The sequence below is a fragment of the Malaya genurostris genome, chromosome 2, assembly GCF_030247185.1.
Source record: "Malaya genurostris strain Urasoe2022 chromosome 2, Malgen_1.1, whole genome shotgun sequence".
Taxonomy (NCBI): domain Eukaryota; kingdom Metazoa; phylum Arthropoda; class Insecta; order Diptera; family Culicidae; genus Malaya; species Malaya genurostris.
Genome location: NC_080571.1, coordinates 35,247,608 through 35,262,007, shown reverse-complemented (window position 1 = coordinate 35,262,007; position 14,400 = coordinate 35,247,608). Strand labels below are relative to the sequence as shown.

The 14,400-nt window shown below is 35.7% G+C and overlaps 1 protein-coding gene across 1 annotated transcript in view; it reads left to right on the top strand.

Moving 5' to 3' along the window:
- The window catches only part of LOC131428582 (putative uncharacterized protein DDB_G0271606), a 149,457-nt gene that overhangs the window by 31,796 nt on the left and 103,261 nt on the right, over positions 1-14,400 (top strand). The window contains exons 2-3 of the mRNA XM_058592628.1: positions 8,126-8,324; positions 8,594-8,790. Of these exons, the coding sequence (XP_058448611.1) occupies positions 8,126-8,324; positions 8,594-8,790 (396 nt within the window). The remainder of the gene's footprint in view (positions 1-8,125; positions 8,325-8,593; positions 8,791-14,400) is intronic.

Genomic DNA, 14,400 nt, shown 5'->3' with positions numbered 1-14,400 from the left:
GATGTACGGCCTTGTACTGCTGCTTGAAACTCCCGTAGATTTCAAAAATGTACTGTTGCTTCCTACCGCCAACGAAAAAAAAGTATTCTACTGCGGACAAAAATGTACTCTACTGCGGATGAAAAAAGTACTTTACAGCTGCGGACGAAAATGTATTCTAACGCTGTACTTTACGGTGTTTGCTCAGAAGGTGTGTAGTGAAAGGTTGATTGAATTAATCTTTCACATGCATAAGTATTATTTTTGCGGAAAGACGAACTGTTTATCTATTTGAACAACTGATTATATTTTATTGAAATAGGAATTCGTTGATATTATTCTTTAATCTTTTTGAACGATGCAATTTGTTATCTGGTATAAAGACCTGTTTTTACATGAAGAATTGCATTTGCATGAGCCTATCTTGTAAAATTTTTGTGCTGACTATATTTTATATTTAGAATAATCCAGACTAATAAAAGATTAAAATTTATGGCTATAGAAATGCATTCATCTTACATAGGGTTATTGTACTAATCATCATTTCATTTGTGGAGCTACCACGTTATTTTGAGGATTACGCGACTACCAATCAACAAATTATGATAAAATCGGATGAAATATCTCTGTTTCGGCTCTGAAAAATCAGATTACGGCATAATTGTTTATAATACTGGTGTTATTATCTTTACGAATGCACTCAGAATGCACCATATTTCAGCTTATTGAGATACGGAGCTGAAATGAATGAAGGTACCGTTACCCTAATCCGATAAAAAAAAATCAAATTTTCTGAAGCGGGTAATTTCATTTTTTCCTTGCATTTTTATTACTAGTTATATCTTTATTTCAAACGTATGCATTTCTAAGGGATTCTTCAAAGTCTCTTCAACGGAAACACAGAAACCTTTTCCTGTAATCTAGCCATGCATACAATATATTTAGGCTGTGTTTACAACCCAATAGAAGCTAGGTTTAATAAAATAAGGACAAGAAGAAATTTGATTTACTCTGCGAACCTTTTGTCGATGTTACTACCTTTAAAGATGTATTTTTATTGAACGATCAGTATTGCTTGTACAACTCTTTCCCAACTAGAAAAATCAAATGTCGAGCTTGAGGAAATCGTTAAGTATTTCACTACGATTAGAATTTTAATCAAAAAATTTTTGTCGTGAATACGACTTACTTTACTATGGGGCGCCTTTTCAAAATTAGCCATATGGAAGAATGGGCAGAACTTAATCGTGAATATCTCGACTTGTATTAATGGCAGCAACATAATTCTTTCACTATTTCATCAAAAATATGATCAGGAATTTAGGATAATATTTTGAACAGTGTGAGATAACCACAAGCAACTCAAAAATTAAGTTTTTTGAAAATTTTAAAACAACGCGGAAAACGCTTTACCTTTGCTTGGGTTTCTCGCGCAAGGACGACGATTTTGAGGTAGTCGGGCACATATCTTCAACTGAACGTTATAAACGGGGAACCGTGGTCGAAAATCGATCATTTCTTCTTGTGCGTTGGATGGAAGCAGACGTCGGGGCGAGAAGACGTATTCAAACAGCGACATAGGAGAGCGCACCTTCTGCGTGGTTAAAAACCTCAAATGCCCAGGTCGTAGTTCTCATTTGCCTTCCGGTCGTCAAGGCGAGAAGACGCATTAAACCAGTTTCGCATCATTTGGCAATGCGAACGGATGTGTCGGTTTGTACGCAAAGCTAGTTTCAATTCAAGCAAGAACGATTGCATCAGCTGCTGGTGGTTTGCATTGGAGAGAAAGAAAACAAAAAACGAAAAGTGGACAACATTATATAAAAAGTGGACAACATTATATAAAATATAACCGTTCTAAGGGCTCTAAATGTTATCTAAATTATTATTACTTCTTCGCAAATCGAAGGTAGAAATCATCAATTTAGTGAAAATCCAGAATAATTTGATTTGCTACCTGCACTTTTCGCTGTGCGAAAATCGATCGAGATAAATGTTCCGAACTGTGCTAAATATCGTAGAATACTTCACAATTTGGTCCTTCTAAAAGGCAGAAATGAATCCTGTACAGATAGTGATAGTTTCTTTCAATGAAATATGCTAGTCCGAAATGAGATAATCGACGTCAAAAATCGTTGAAAATTTTAGTTGTGAAAAAGGGAAAAGTTTCGCAATTCACACAATCGATTAACTATCAATTCGAATTCGAAAGTGTAAAGAAATCGTATCAGTTTTATTCATATTCAAGACATCCAGTTATGTCTCTGACATTACACCCGTGCTTTTTCCAGTAAATCCCAAGCAAAAGAATAACTCATCGTAAAATGTTTTACTAATATACGTAGGATGCTTTCTAGCGATCATCATCAGCACAAATTAAATTTCGGATAATTACATAATTTACTGAAATTGAAAAGCTAATATCGATTTCAGACAGATATAGTCTTCGATATCTGAATATTTTCCATGTTTTGGGCAGTAAGCCTAATGTTTTTTCGAGCACACTTAAATAAATCGATTTTATGGGACCAAAGATGATATTTTACCAGGTTTTAATCCAAACCGACCAAAATAGCTACCAATCTCATGTATTTACAATTTATATGTAAATGTCCTCAAACTTCAGTATGGAGTGATAAATAATTCAGTATAAAATTATGAAGAAATGAGTCTCAGCTCAGCTCTTCCGATCGATCGGTAAATGATACTTTTTACTGATCTTATTGTTGAGCTGTTCGAAAGTCAGCAATATTTTACCGATTTTTTCTTATTAGAGGAGGGTGGCCCAAACTTCCCACTGTGGGCTAAGTCGCCATTCCAGCGTTTCTCAGATATAGCGTGGATGTTAGCTCTACCTAACCTAACCTAACAATTATCATAAATGTTTCCTTTTGACAGAGTCAGTGCAGTTGAAATTATTTGTGTATCAGAGTTTTGATTTCCATCGAGTTTACTGAAGTGGCTCTAGATATGTAAATATACTAGATATTTTATAACACTAGGTGCATTTGTTTCTTGGGAAGCTTTCGATTGATATAACCGATTTTTGACCCAATTCTGTGTTACGTTCGTAACAGAAAAAAGAGTGTAAAAACCCGTAGTGGTCATAGGTCAACACTTTTCAGGTGATCCATAGGTTGCTGTCAGAGAGAACGCGATATGCGAAGCACCTTTTTTTCTCTTTCTAATGCGACACCTTTGAAAAAATAATATAAATGAACAATCAGCTGACGGAGATAGCGAGACGGCGATCATACAAATGGAAAAAAAATTGGATGATCTGCATGTCGTGACACAGTACAAAACTGTTTTTAATACATATGATTGACGGTATTACAAATAGAGTATAATGAATCTAACTATGGCAGTTTAAGTTACTATTCTAATTTGTTTCTTTAGTACTGTGTTTAATTATTGATTATATTTTATTGTGAACCGCACTCATTAATCCGTTAATTTGTTCCTAAAATAACAAAACCTTCTAACAGGCATTCCATTCCGACTGAGTTTTTCATTCATTTCAATCGAAATACTAATTGATTTTATTATTTTGTTCATATCACAGTTTGAATTATTTTACACGTATAAATATGTCATTTCGGAGCTAATCTTTCAATTTTATACGAAGTCAGTGAGAATTTCAAAAATATCTTTCGCCCACTACTTTCCGGAACCAGTCAAGTCGAATTGACTTTACTTGTCCATCAATTAACAAATCCAGAAAACATGAAAAATTTATTGAACTAATCACACAGTCTCTGCGCGAACTAAGTGAACTGATTCAAACGGTATAAGACTCTCGGCCCTACGAGCCTCTATTCCAAAGCGATTAAATAATTTCTTTATTTGACAAACATAAATAATTGTGCAACTTAATAATTTTACTTCAAAACATTTTATACTCTCTGGTAAATCCAACCATTAATAAGGGGGTATTAATGGTTGGATTTACCAGAGGGTATTATTGTTTTTTCTCGAATCAAAAATGTTTTGAAGTAAAATTATTCCAGAATCGGATAAAATTCACCAATTTTGTATGGGAACTTAAGTCCTTTAATTTGAATTTTCATTTTTGAAGTTCGATTTGGCCGTTTTGAGAAAATGATTAAGCTTTGAGAAACGATTCGATACTGGAACCGGACTTCTAATATCGATGTAGCCGAAATCAGTTAAATTCACATGAGGAGTGTGTAGACATCTTTAAGGAATTGTAGTGCGAATTAAAATTTGGGAGTACATTCCGAATCGAAAACTGAATACCGCTTAAACTGAAATAAATTTATTTGGCAATCGACTATTCAAATCTGCAAACCCGATAAACCTGATTAATTTATGTGAAATGGACATTTTTATATTAATCACCCTGTATCTCCTAAACCAGAAGTCGAATCTGACTAAATTTTATAAGATTTTAAGACCTCTCACTTGAATCATAGATGATTCTTAGATTTCATTTGAATCTTAGATCGGTTCAGCCATCTACGAGAAAAATGAATTCCTTTTTTTTCATTTCGTTTCACATATCATCCTGTGGTTCCGCAATCAGAAGTCGGATCCAAACGTAATTCAGGAACCTTGTTTGGGAGTATACTACTTTTCATATGAATCTGAGTTTGTAGAAAACGGTTTAGCCATCTCCGAGAAAATTGAGCGAAATTATTTGTCCCACACGCATTTGCTGATCTCGACGAACTGAATCGTATGGTATATGGAAGTTATGTTCTTCCAGATTTTATTGCTGTAAGTAGTTTAAATCAATATAATTATGGAATTGCTTTCAACTCGAAAATGCTGATATCATCTGGTTTACATATGCCATATTCGAACGATTATGTTGCCAAAAACGAACCGTGCTTAAATCGGTCCAAGGCAAATTGTCATGCTGTACACAGTATTTTTGTAGGTTTGTAGAAACAATTGTAGGTCAGCTTGAGCTTGAGCTTGAGCGACCACCCCTGGTTGCTACTCCGTTACTGATCGGGATTAGCTGAAATTGTACAGGGAGTTTCTAGATGATCCAGCCTGGGACTGGTAAATCATCCTTCAATGTACATCTTCTGGTAATCCCAAAAATCATTGATCAGTACCGGCGCCGGCCAGGCCCGAACGTAGATCGTCTAAGGAATGGGAAGGGATATTAGTCCAACACTTGTTGTTACTAGAGGCCGTATATACTACTGCGCACTCCACAAGTGTCACGGGAGAAGGATATTTGTTAGTAAACATTTCAGTATTGGTTTCGCGCGCGACTCAGTATGTTCCGGTTTCAAGATGCCCGGATGCACCACTAAACTTTATTAATTAAAATACGTGATACAAAATAAACGAGTGAATAGGATTTAGACAAAATAGTTGATTCATTGCATTGACATATTCTAAACAGTTGTTATAAAATCATTTTAAATCACCAAATAAAGGTAAAAAGATTTCAGGCGCGTCTTTATTATTTCCGCTTTATTATTTTAATTATTTAATAAAATTATTAATTGGTTATATTGGTTGATCTGGGCAGCCGGCTACCGAGAAAAATATTAATTTACTGTTTGAAATATTAATATCAAATGTTTTTACTATGTATTCAATATACCGATACATGTCATCTCTGTTATTAACTTTGTAATATAAACGGATTTGCGGGTTGATTTTTATCATTCATTTTATAATCCTGAAAGACAATCAATAACATGGAAGAAGAAATTATTCCTAATAAAACTTTTCTACGAAGCTAGACGGAAATTGATAGGTTGAATACAGGGTCCGGCACTCGAAGTGTAACCAACTTCAGATCTTCGAGCCTGGCGTCAAGGTAAATGCGACATATTATCGGGAAAGTATTCTGGAGGTTGCTTTGAAGCCGTGGGCAGACAAACATTTCGGTGGCAGACCATGGACGTTTCAGCAGGACTCGGCACCGTCTCACAAAGCTCGAGTGAACCAAGAATGGCTGAAAAACAACGTTCCGAACTTCATCACGTCCACACAATGGCTCTCGAATTCACCAGATGCGAATCCAATGGATTATTCTCTTTGGGCCATTTTGGAGAGCAAAGTCCGAACTAAAAGATACACCAGTCTTGAAGCGCTGAAAAAAGTTATTGTCCGCGAGTGGGCCAAAATACACCTGCAAGTCACATTCGGGCAGCTTGCGATTCGTTTTTTGACTTCGAGTGCCGGACCCTGTAGAGAGATGATTTAGTAAAATAGAGTAATCAGAAGTAAAACATTGAAAATATCTGATAACTGAAAGTAAAAAGAAACTCCTGCAATTGTCGCCTTTTACGACATGGAAGCAGGAACCCAGTGGATCTATTCTTGGTTCATTTTTTTCCGCCGGATTCCACACAGCATCTAGGCTGGTACAGTCCGGAGAGAGCTAATAAGTACTATCAATCTCCTAGTGGACCCCAGCCCCTGGTCCCAGTGAACGACCAAAATTAGTGTAATTAGTGCGGCTATAAATAAACGATAAAAAAAAAGATACTCTTTGAAGACCATTTATACTTTTTGTGCATCTTAGATATGATTATAACGGTATTCGGGGTGGGTGTTGTAAGTGCCTCTAAAAAGGTGTTATGTTTGTAACTGCATAACTCCGAAACTACTGAACGGATTGCTATCAAACTTGGCACAGATACTTCTTGCTCTTCAGAGGTACCATAAGAATTTTTTTAGTGGGGAGAGTGTGTAGCAAGTGTTCTTAACAAAAGAGAAATTTATCTCGTCATAATCGATACTTTTTGAAGACCATGGGTTTGTGAGGGGTGGTTAAAATGAGTGCCTCAAAAAGAGATGGTTTAATGTGAAATTTTTAGGCGGGGGTTCAAACTATGAAACAACTTAATAAATTAGCACCCAACTTGGCACAAGTAATTCTTGCTGTACATATATTGCTATAAGGGATATTTTAGGGAGGAGGAGGGGGGTTGTAGTAAGTGTTTAACAGGGGGAAGTAGAGGCAAAATGTTTCGAATTTTGCGAAATCGACATTTTTCGACAGGCACAGGTATTTAATAAAACTAAGAGATGATTGTAAAGATTGTAAGATACGCGTGAAAAGATCACAAGTGTCTCAATTAAAGAAGCTCTCAGTCCAATTGTTTGTATATTTCGACATAATTCAATAATAACTTAGCAAATTATCACCAAACTTAGCATGGATACATTTTGCCATTCAGAGGTGGTAAAAAGGGTATTTTATTTTAACTTTTTCTTGGAAAGATGTTCAATGTACGTTCTACCATGTCTGACTGTGTGTTAGAGTGTCTAATAACAAGGTTCGAAGTAGCGAAATGGTAGCGCGTATGCACGGAACGCAGGTTCGATTCCTGTCTCTGAGCGTATCTTTTTTCAATAAATCACCTTTTCTGTTAGTTTTCCATTAATTTGGCTTCCCCAATATATATTTCCACTCAGTCATTGCAAAAAACTGAACTTAGTTATGGCGGCTTTACGTCAAACAAACTGAAATTAATAAATCGGTAAAAAAGTTATTCAATTGCCTTTCTCAACCATAAAACTTCAATTTCACAATATGCGCATATTTTTCCCAAAAACTATGGGCATTTTTTTGACAACATATCCATAAATTAGCGGAAGCGGTCGAATGATTTTAAAAGTTCTCATTTAAAAATTGTCTATTTTGAAGAAAATCGAGAAAAATCGATCATCCTAATGACAAAATAAAAAATATGGCTCTAATATTTTTCTATGGAGAACGATTCTTCTAAATATTACGAAATTCTGAGAGATCGTTTATCAGTTTTGCAAAAAATTTCGTGGTTGAAAACAACGCAGTATGTCGGTTACGTCACTTATACCACTTGTACCATCCGAGGCTCCGTTCGAAAGTCGGGCTTTCCAGCAATTTTTTTTTCTTTCTGTAGAGAAAGGCAAAAAGAATAGGTTGAATTTTAAAGCTTAGAATTCAGAAATAGGACTCGTTATTTGGATCGCAGAGAATAAACTCTTCCTTACTGGTGCAAGCTTTGATTTACTTAAAGTACAGAGTTTTGAATATTGCAGTTGTGGTATTTTTCTTCATGAAATTTTTGTTTTATTAACTGTTCTGAATATTAGAGACTCTTTTGAGTGGTTCCCGCACGATGACCCAATTAAAATCGACACCCCAATTTTCTTCTCTTTGCAGAGCAAATTCTTGCTTCTGGCTCTACTCGTGGCGCTGGTTCGCGGCGATGGAAAACAGCAGGAAAATGTTCTTCAGAAACAACAACAAGCTACCGCGAAGGTCACCGACGGAAACGACGGCGGCAGCGAGAAATCCTCACTGGTCGGTGCTGACCGAGCGCAGAACAAACGTGGAGCTCCTGTCATTCCGACAATCATTGGTAAGTACGGCTCAGACATTTTAATTCCACCCGCTGATGATTTAGTCCATTTGAACCTGAACAAGTTGCAAATTTCGATGCTTTTAAGCTGAAATTATGTTCAATGGAGTACGATTAGAGCAAGTTTGCTGTTGTGTTGCGAGAATATGAATCGAAACTGCAAACTGCGGTGACTACATTAATCATTGAAGTCTATTCAACGGCAAACGGTCCAGTAGAACCTAAAACCGTTTCCATCTGTTCTGATCTGTTGGATTCTGTCGTTCCAGGAAGCCCTCAGCATACCTACATAAATCAACCGTCGGGAGCAGCTGGACTCGTTGCGACATCCGTCACCAATCATCAGGTCGTTCCGGGGGCGGCCACGGCAACCATTGCCGCCGTTGGTCCACTGGCGTACGCCACCAACTACGGACAGTCCCACCACGGTCTCGGGCAGCTGGAGCAAAGCACTGGAGCGGCCCAGGTAAGTCCAGTTTGTTTTTTTTTTGTTTGGTATGCAAGCTCGGAACAAGTAAAATCAGTGGTTCTCAAACTATTCTTTTTCTTGCAAACACAATTGTAGTTGACAAACTACGTTGATTATGAATGTTTATCACTCGGTTGAATTTTAACTTAATTCTTATCAGTAAAACATATTTGGCGATATGGGTTTCTATAGTTACTTATTTTTACTTTTAGGAAATGCATCTCATCTCCAGAATTTTTGTTTACATTTACATTTACAACAACTTGTAGTACTGAGCAACGTGCAAGTCACTATCTTTTCTGGCATTCTTGCTACATGTCCAGCTCACTGTAATAATCCATGTTTCACCAGCCTTCCAATGTTAGCATGTTTGTATAATTGGTACTGTTGCTAACTCAGGGGTCTGAGCCGTACCTAGAGCCAGTGGTGGTAAAGCATCGATTCCGAAAACGCAAAACGTGTTCGTTCCTAACGAGTATAAATTTGTCCGTACCATCATTCGAGCAAGCATCACCGAACCATGAATCGATGCTAATGGCAAATGAACTGATGCTCTAGTTTGTGAGCCTATCGTTACTAGTATGTTCATGAACATCCGATTCGAGTACTATTCATACGTTATTGCTTCGGATGAACCGAACATTGTCAGCTGCGATTGGACGTTTCAGTATTTGGGTAGCTTAGCATATTTGTACATTTCCAGCTTAGGTAATTTTGTACATTTCCGGCGAATAAAATGAATATAATAAATTGAAAATGTTTTGACATTTGCAAATTTGATATTGAATAAATTGGTGAGTCAATAGCAATTAAAATTGAGTAATTTTGAGCATTTCCAACGAGCGTAGGGTGCCTGTATATGGAAATTAGAAATTTTTTCGACTAATGTCATTTCGATGCTCTATTGATTGGTGAATCAATGGCAGTTCGAATTGAATATTCTTTTGCCTTTTCAGCGAGCGTAGGGTGGCGCAACATGAAAACTTGTAAATATTTTGACTTGATGTTTTATTAAATATTGAATATATAGGAAATAAAATTTAACAATTTTTGACATTTTCAGCGGCCGTAGGGTGGTTCTATTTGAAACATTGACAAAAATTTAATCTTAGACTAATTCGATGATCTGTCTATTTTGGAAACAATAGCATTTCGAATTGGATAATATTTTACATTTTCATAGAGCGTAGGGTGGCATATGAAAACTTGTAAATATTTTGACTTTTGTTGATTTGATGTTCCATTTAATAGTGAATCAAGAGCAATTAAAATTTGATAATTTTTGACATTTTCGACGACCGTAGGGTAGTGCTACACAGATAAAAAAATTTTGTGATTTTACATTTATTTTCATGCACATATTTGGAACAGGCAATTGAATGGAAACTTACATTACAAAACGAAGCGGTTTGTAAATATACAGTCTTGTTCAATGAAAAACTAAATGAATTTCAATGTAATTTTACATCAATCGTGGTTTTAAATCAGATTTTCGTTTCAACTGATGTCTATTTCATAGTACTGTCGGTTTACATGTCGTGTAAGTTTCATCTTTTTTTTCTGTGTATTTGGAAAATTTTGAAATTTTTGACTAATGTCGATTCAATGTTCGATTAATTGGTGAATCAATAGCAGTTCCAATAGGACATTTCCAGCGGGCGTAGTGTGGTCCTATTTGAAAAATGTTAGTATTGGAATTTGAAGATCCAATGGTTTATTGATTGGTGAATGAGTTGAATTCGAAAAGGATAATTTTGGACATTTTCAGTGGGCGTAGAATGCTTAATATAAAAATATGACAATATTTAACCTCTTGATTATTCAATGTTTAATTGATAGCAATTGGAATTTTAGAATTTAAAACATGTTATTCGGTGGTAAAGCAGAATTATATGAGAAATTGTGAATTGTTTTGGCAAATTGGATGCTGTATGGATTAATGTATCAATAGTAGTGTTGGTGCACCATCGGATTTAAACATGCAAATCGTCGAAGTGTCTGTGATTTTGACTGTAGTATTTAACGCGCTATTGCTTTGCTCATCAACTGAAATAGAATTTCAGTTTTGATGCTGTAGGTAGGCATGTCATCAAACCATAAATAATAAAACTACGGATCGAATAGAGCTCAATTGACCTTCGCCGACGGTCTGCAAACTGAATGGCTTGGGACAAATTGCTTCGCCGAACAGCAAGCGAACTTTACCGTAAACCGAATGAACAGCTTTTGCATATTTTTGCTAGAAAAATATTCCTGAACAAATATGTACAAAATAGTATAAAAATTACAATTCTCTATATTAGGCCATCCAGCTCTCGCTGCGAATATCTAAAGTTAACAAATCCAAATGTTCACCATTTTTCATATTTAACCACCATATTAACCGCTCACTAAAAACGTCCAAAATCAACCAATTCTACCTGCTACTGATTCGCTCATCAATTGAACATTAAAATAGCAAAAATCAAAATATTTTAAATTTTTTACAATAATTGATTCACCAATCCATAGAGCGTCGAATTGACATTAGTCAAAAACTTTACAATTTTACAGGTAGAACCACCCTATAGTCCCTGAAAATGTCAAAAATTAGCAATTTGTGACATTTATTAATTTACTATTAAAGAAACATGGAATGAACAAAAGTCAAAATATTTACAATTATTCAATTCGAACTGCTATTGATCCAACAATCAACAGACCATCGAATTAGTATTTGCCAAAATTTTACAAAATTTTACACATAAACACTCTACGGTGTCAGCGAATTTCCAAAGTTTTTTCACTATTTATTAAAATATCGAATGAGTAAAAAAAATTCAATTTTTCAAACTGCTCCCCGAAAATGCCCAAAATTATCCAAATCGAACTGCTGAACTGGTGACTTAATTCCTCATACGATGTAATTCATAAAGACCTAATCTGTCAAACGACGGAAAATTTCATTTGTAATGACTTAATGTTAGATGAGCTTGAATTTTACTGATTTCGACTGTAACTTGCATTCTGCTAGCAGGTGTGACTGTATGCATTTAAATGTTCCTTTTACCAGTCATGCAGATGTGTGCTTCTGTGGCTCAGTCGATTAACAGACGTACTTGCGATCCAATGATTCTCGGTTCAAATCGCGGCGATTGCTATCAGTGTTTTTTTTTATTTCAACGAATTTCGTGTCATGGAGTTTAAGACACAATATTAAATGTTCTTCCACGTGAATTTGCGTGAACTGCGACGCTCCATTTATGTGCATCTAATAAGATGTAAAATCACAGGGATTTTTTTAAGTGTGCAGGTACCCTACGCTCGTAGAAAATGCCTGAAATAACTCAATTTTATCTACTATTGACTCACCAATTTATTAAACATCGAATTTGGAAAAGTAAAAAAAATCCCTTTGTCATATTGAGCCACTCTACGTTTACTAAGAATGTCCAAATTATAGTCAAAAAGTTTACAAATTTTGCATATAAAGCCACCATACGCTCGCTGGAAATGTTCCAAATTAATGAATTCTTATTTTCTTAAGTTTACGTTTCGTCTTCGACTCATCAGTGCGTCAGCAGATTATGCTGACGCAAACCCCCGGATCAACATAATCCGCTGAGCAGACGTAAAGTTAATGCTATTTGCAAGACACTTTTTTTCCCCTTCAAATTATCACAATCTGTACGGCCAGTAAGCCGAAACTTGTTTCGTTCGAGACGTCAGTTTAGACCAGGGGTTCCCAAACTATTTTGGGTCATAGACCCCTTCACTAAAATTAACTTAGGCCTCAGACCCCCATCAATAAACTTGAAAATTCAATTTCTTGCTTTTTCAATAGTGATGTAAAATACTTTCCAATTTTTGCGTATGGTCAAATAAGCACAACTTTTTTAGCATAAATATTTTAAATAACAAGTTGTTGTATCAAACAATAGGGGGTCAATTTCTAGACCTCGTCGACCCCCATAGTCAGTTTTCGTTTACGTCGACCCCCGCAAAAAGGGGATATCGACCCCAAGGGGTCTATATCGACCACTTTGGGAACCCCTGGTTTAGACGTTACACTCCTTTGTGTAATAAAAAAGTGTCTTGCAAATAGCATTAACTTTACGTCTGCTCAGCGGATTATGTTGATCCGGGGGTTTGCGTCAGCATAATCTGCTGACGCACTGATGAGTCGAAGACGAAACGTAAACTTAAGAAAATGGTTATGTGCACCTAGCATAAATTTGGGGGTAAAAACAAGCTTTTTTCCCTTCAAATTATCGAATTCTTATTGTTATTGATTCTATAACCAAAAACCATAAAATTTGTAAAAGATCAAAAGCTTACTATTTTCCATATCGAACCACCCTACGAACACTGATAATGTCCAAAATTATACCATTTGAATTGCTATTGATCGATTTATCAATCTACAGAACGAAAATTTTCCTTGAAATACGTCTCACTAACAACTGTCTCTTATCAAACATTTTAATATCAGCCTGAGCTGTGGTGGTGAGCTGAGGACCGCATGGATTTGATCAGAATAGTTCCAGGTAGCAGACGATGCCACGAGCCGCAGCACGAACGACTACTGCTGAGTCATGATGTAAAAGAATTCATTTACTTCTACCTAAATTTTTATTTAATACCCAACGAAACATAGATTGAGATTCGTTAGATAATAAAATGGGATTACGAGAAACGAAATTTTTTCAAACCAATCTCCAATCACTGGAACTGTTCTACCATTTAAGCTATCTTGGAATTTGATTGAACAGAGCTTCGTACATTCATACTTCCAATGGCCGATGCACATCTATTTTTAATCTTACACGTATGTCCGTAAATCTAAAGCAAGCAACCACAAGCTACACGAAACATTTGATATATTTTCGTTTCTATCATTCATTCTTTGAAGATATACGGCATAATAAAGTCTGTAGTTCCGTCTATGGGATTTCCTTTCCGTATGTAATAATCATACGAACTGTTAGAGCAAGGTTTAATGAATCCAACAGAATTTCGTTAATTATGAACTAAGTGTATTATGAACTTAACTTTGCCTAGAACTGTTTTTCATGTTGCGTTGCTATTACACAACTGACAATAACACGATTACTGTATTTCCTTCAAATATTCAGAAAAATAAGAACTTAGAATTTGTTAGGATCGCTAAAAAACGGTGCACAATGAATTTGAAACAAAAGTAGAGCCTTGCTTCTCATTTAAATTTACTAAATATATGATACTTCTTGCTAACATTGTGTGTTGTTACGCCGGTACTCTTCTAACAGTGTTTAAAGTAGGTAACCTCACGCTAAAAGTTGTTGTAGATGGTTTTTAAAGCGGTAATTCTAACAGTTGATACAATTTTAGCTCATAAGCCACAGGAGAACTTGTGCTAGGTTTTGATCATCAACTAAACTTAAAATTGAAAAAGTGGATAATTTCACCGAAATGAAAAATATGACCATCACACTACGTTCACAGTTTACTACAGCAACTCGTTTCTAAAAAAAGAGACGATGATTTACGGAGCATTTAAAAGCGAGTTTCAGCATTAAGTGACGGTTCATTTTGAAAAAAAAAACTGTGAACAAAATTTAATACAAATTTAATACAATAGTTGTCTGC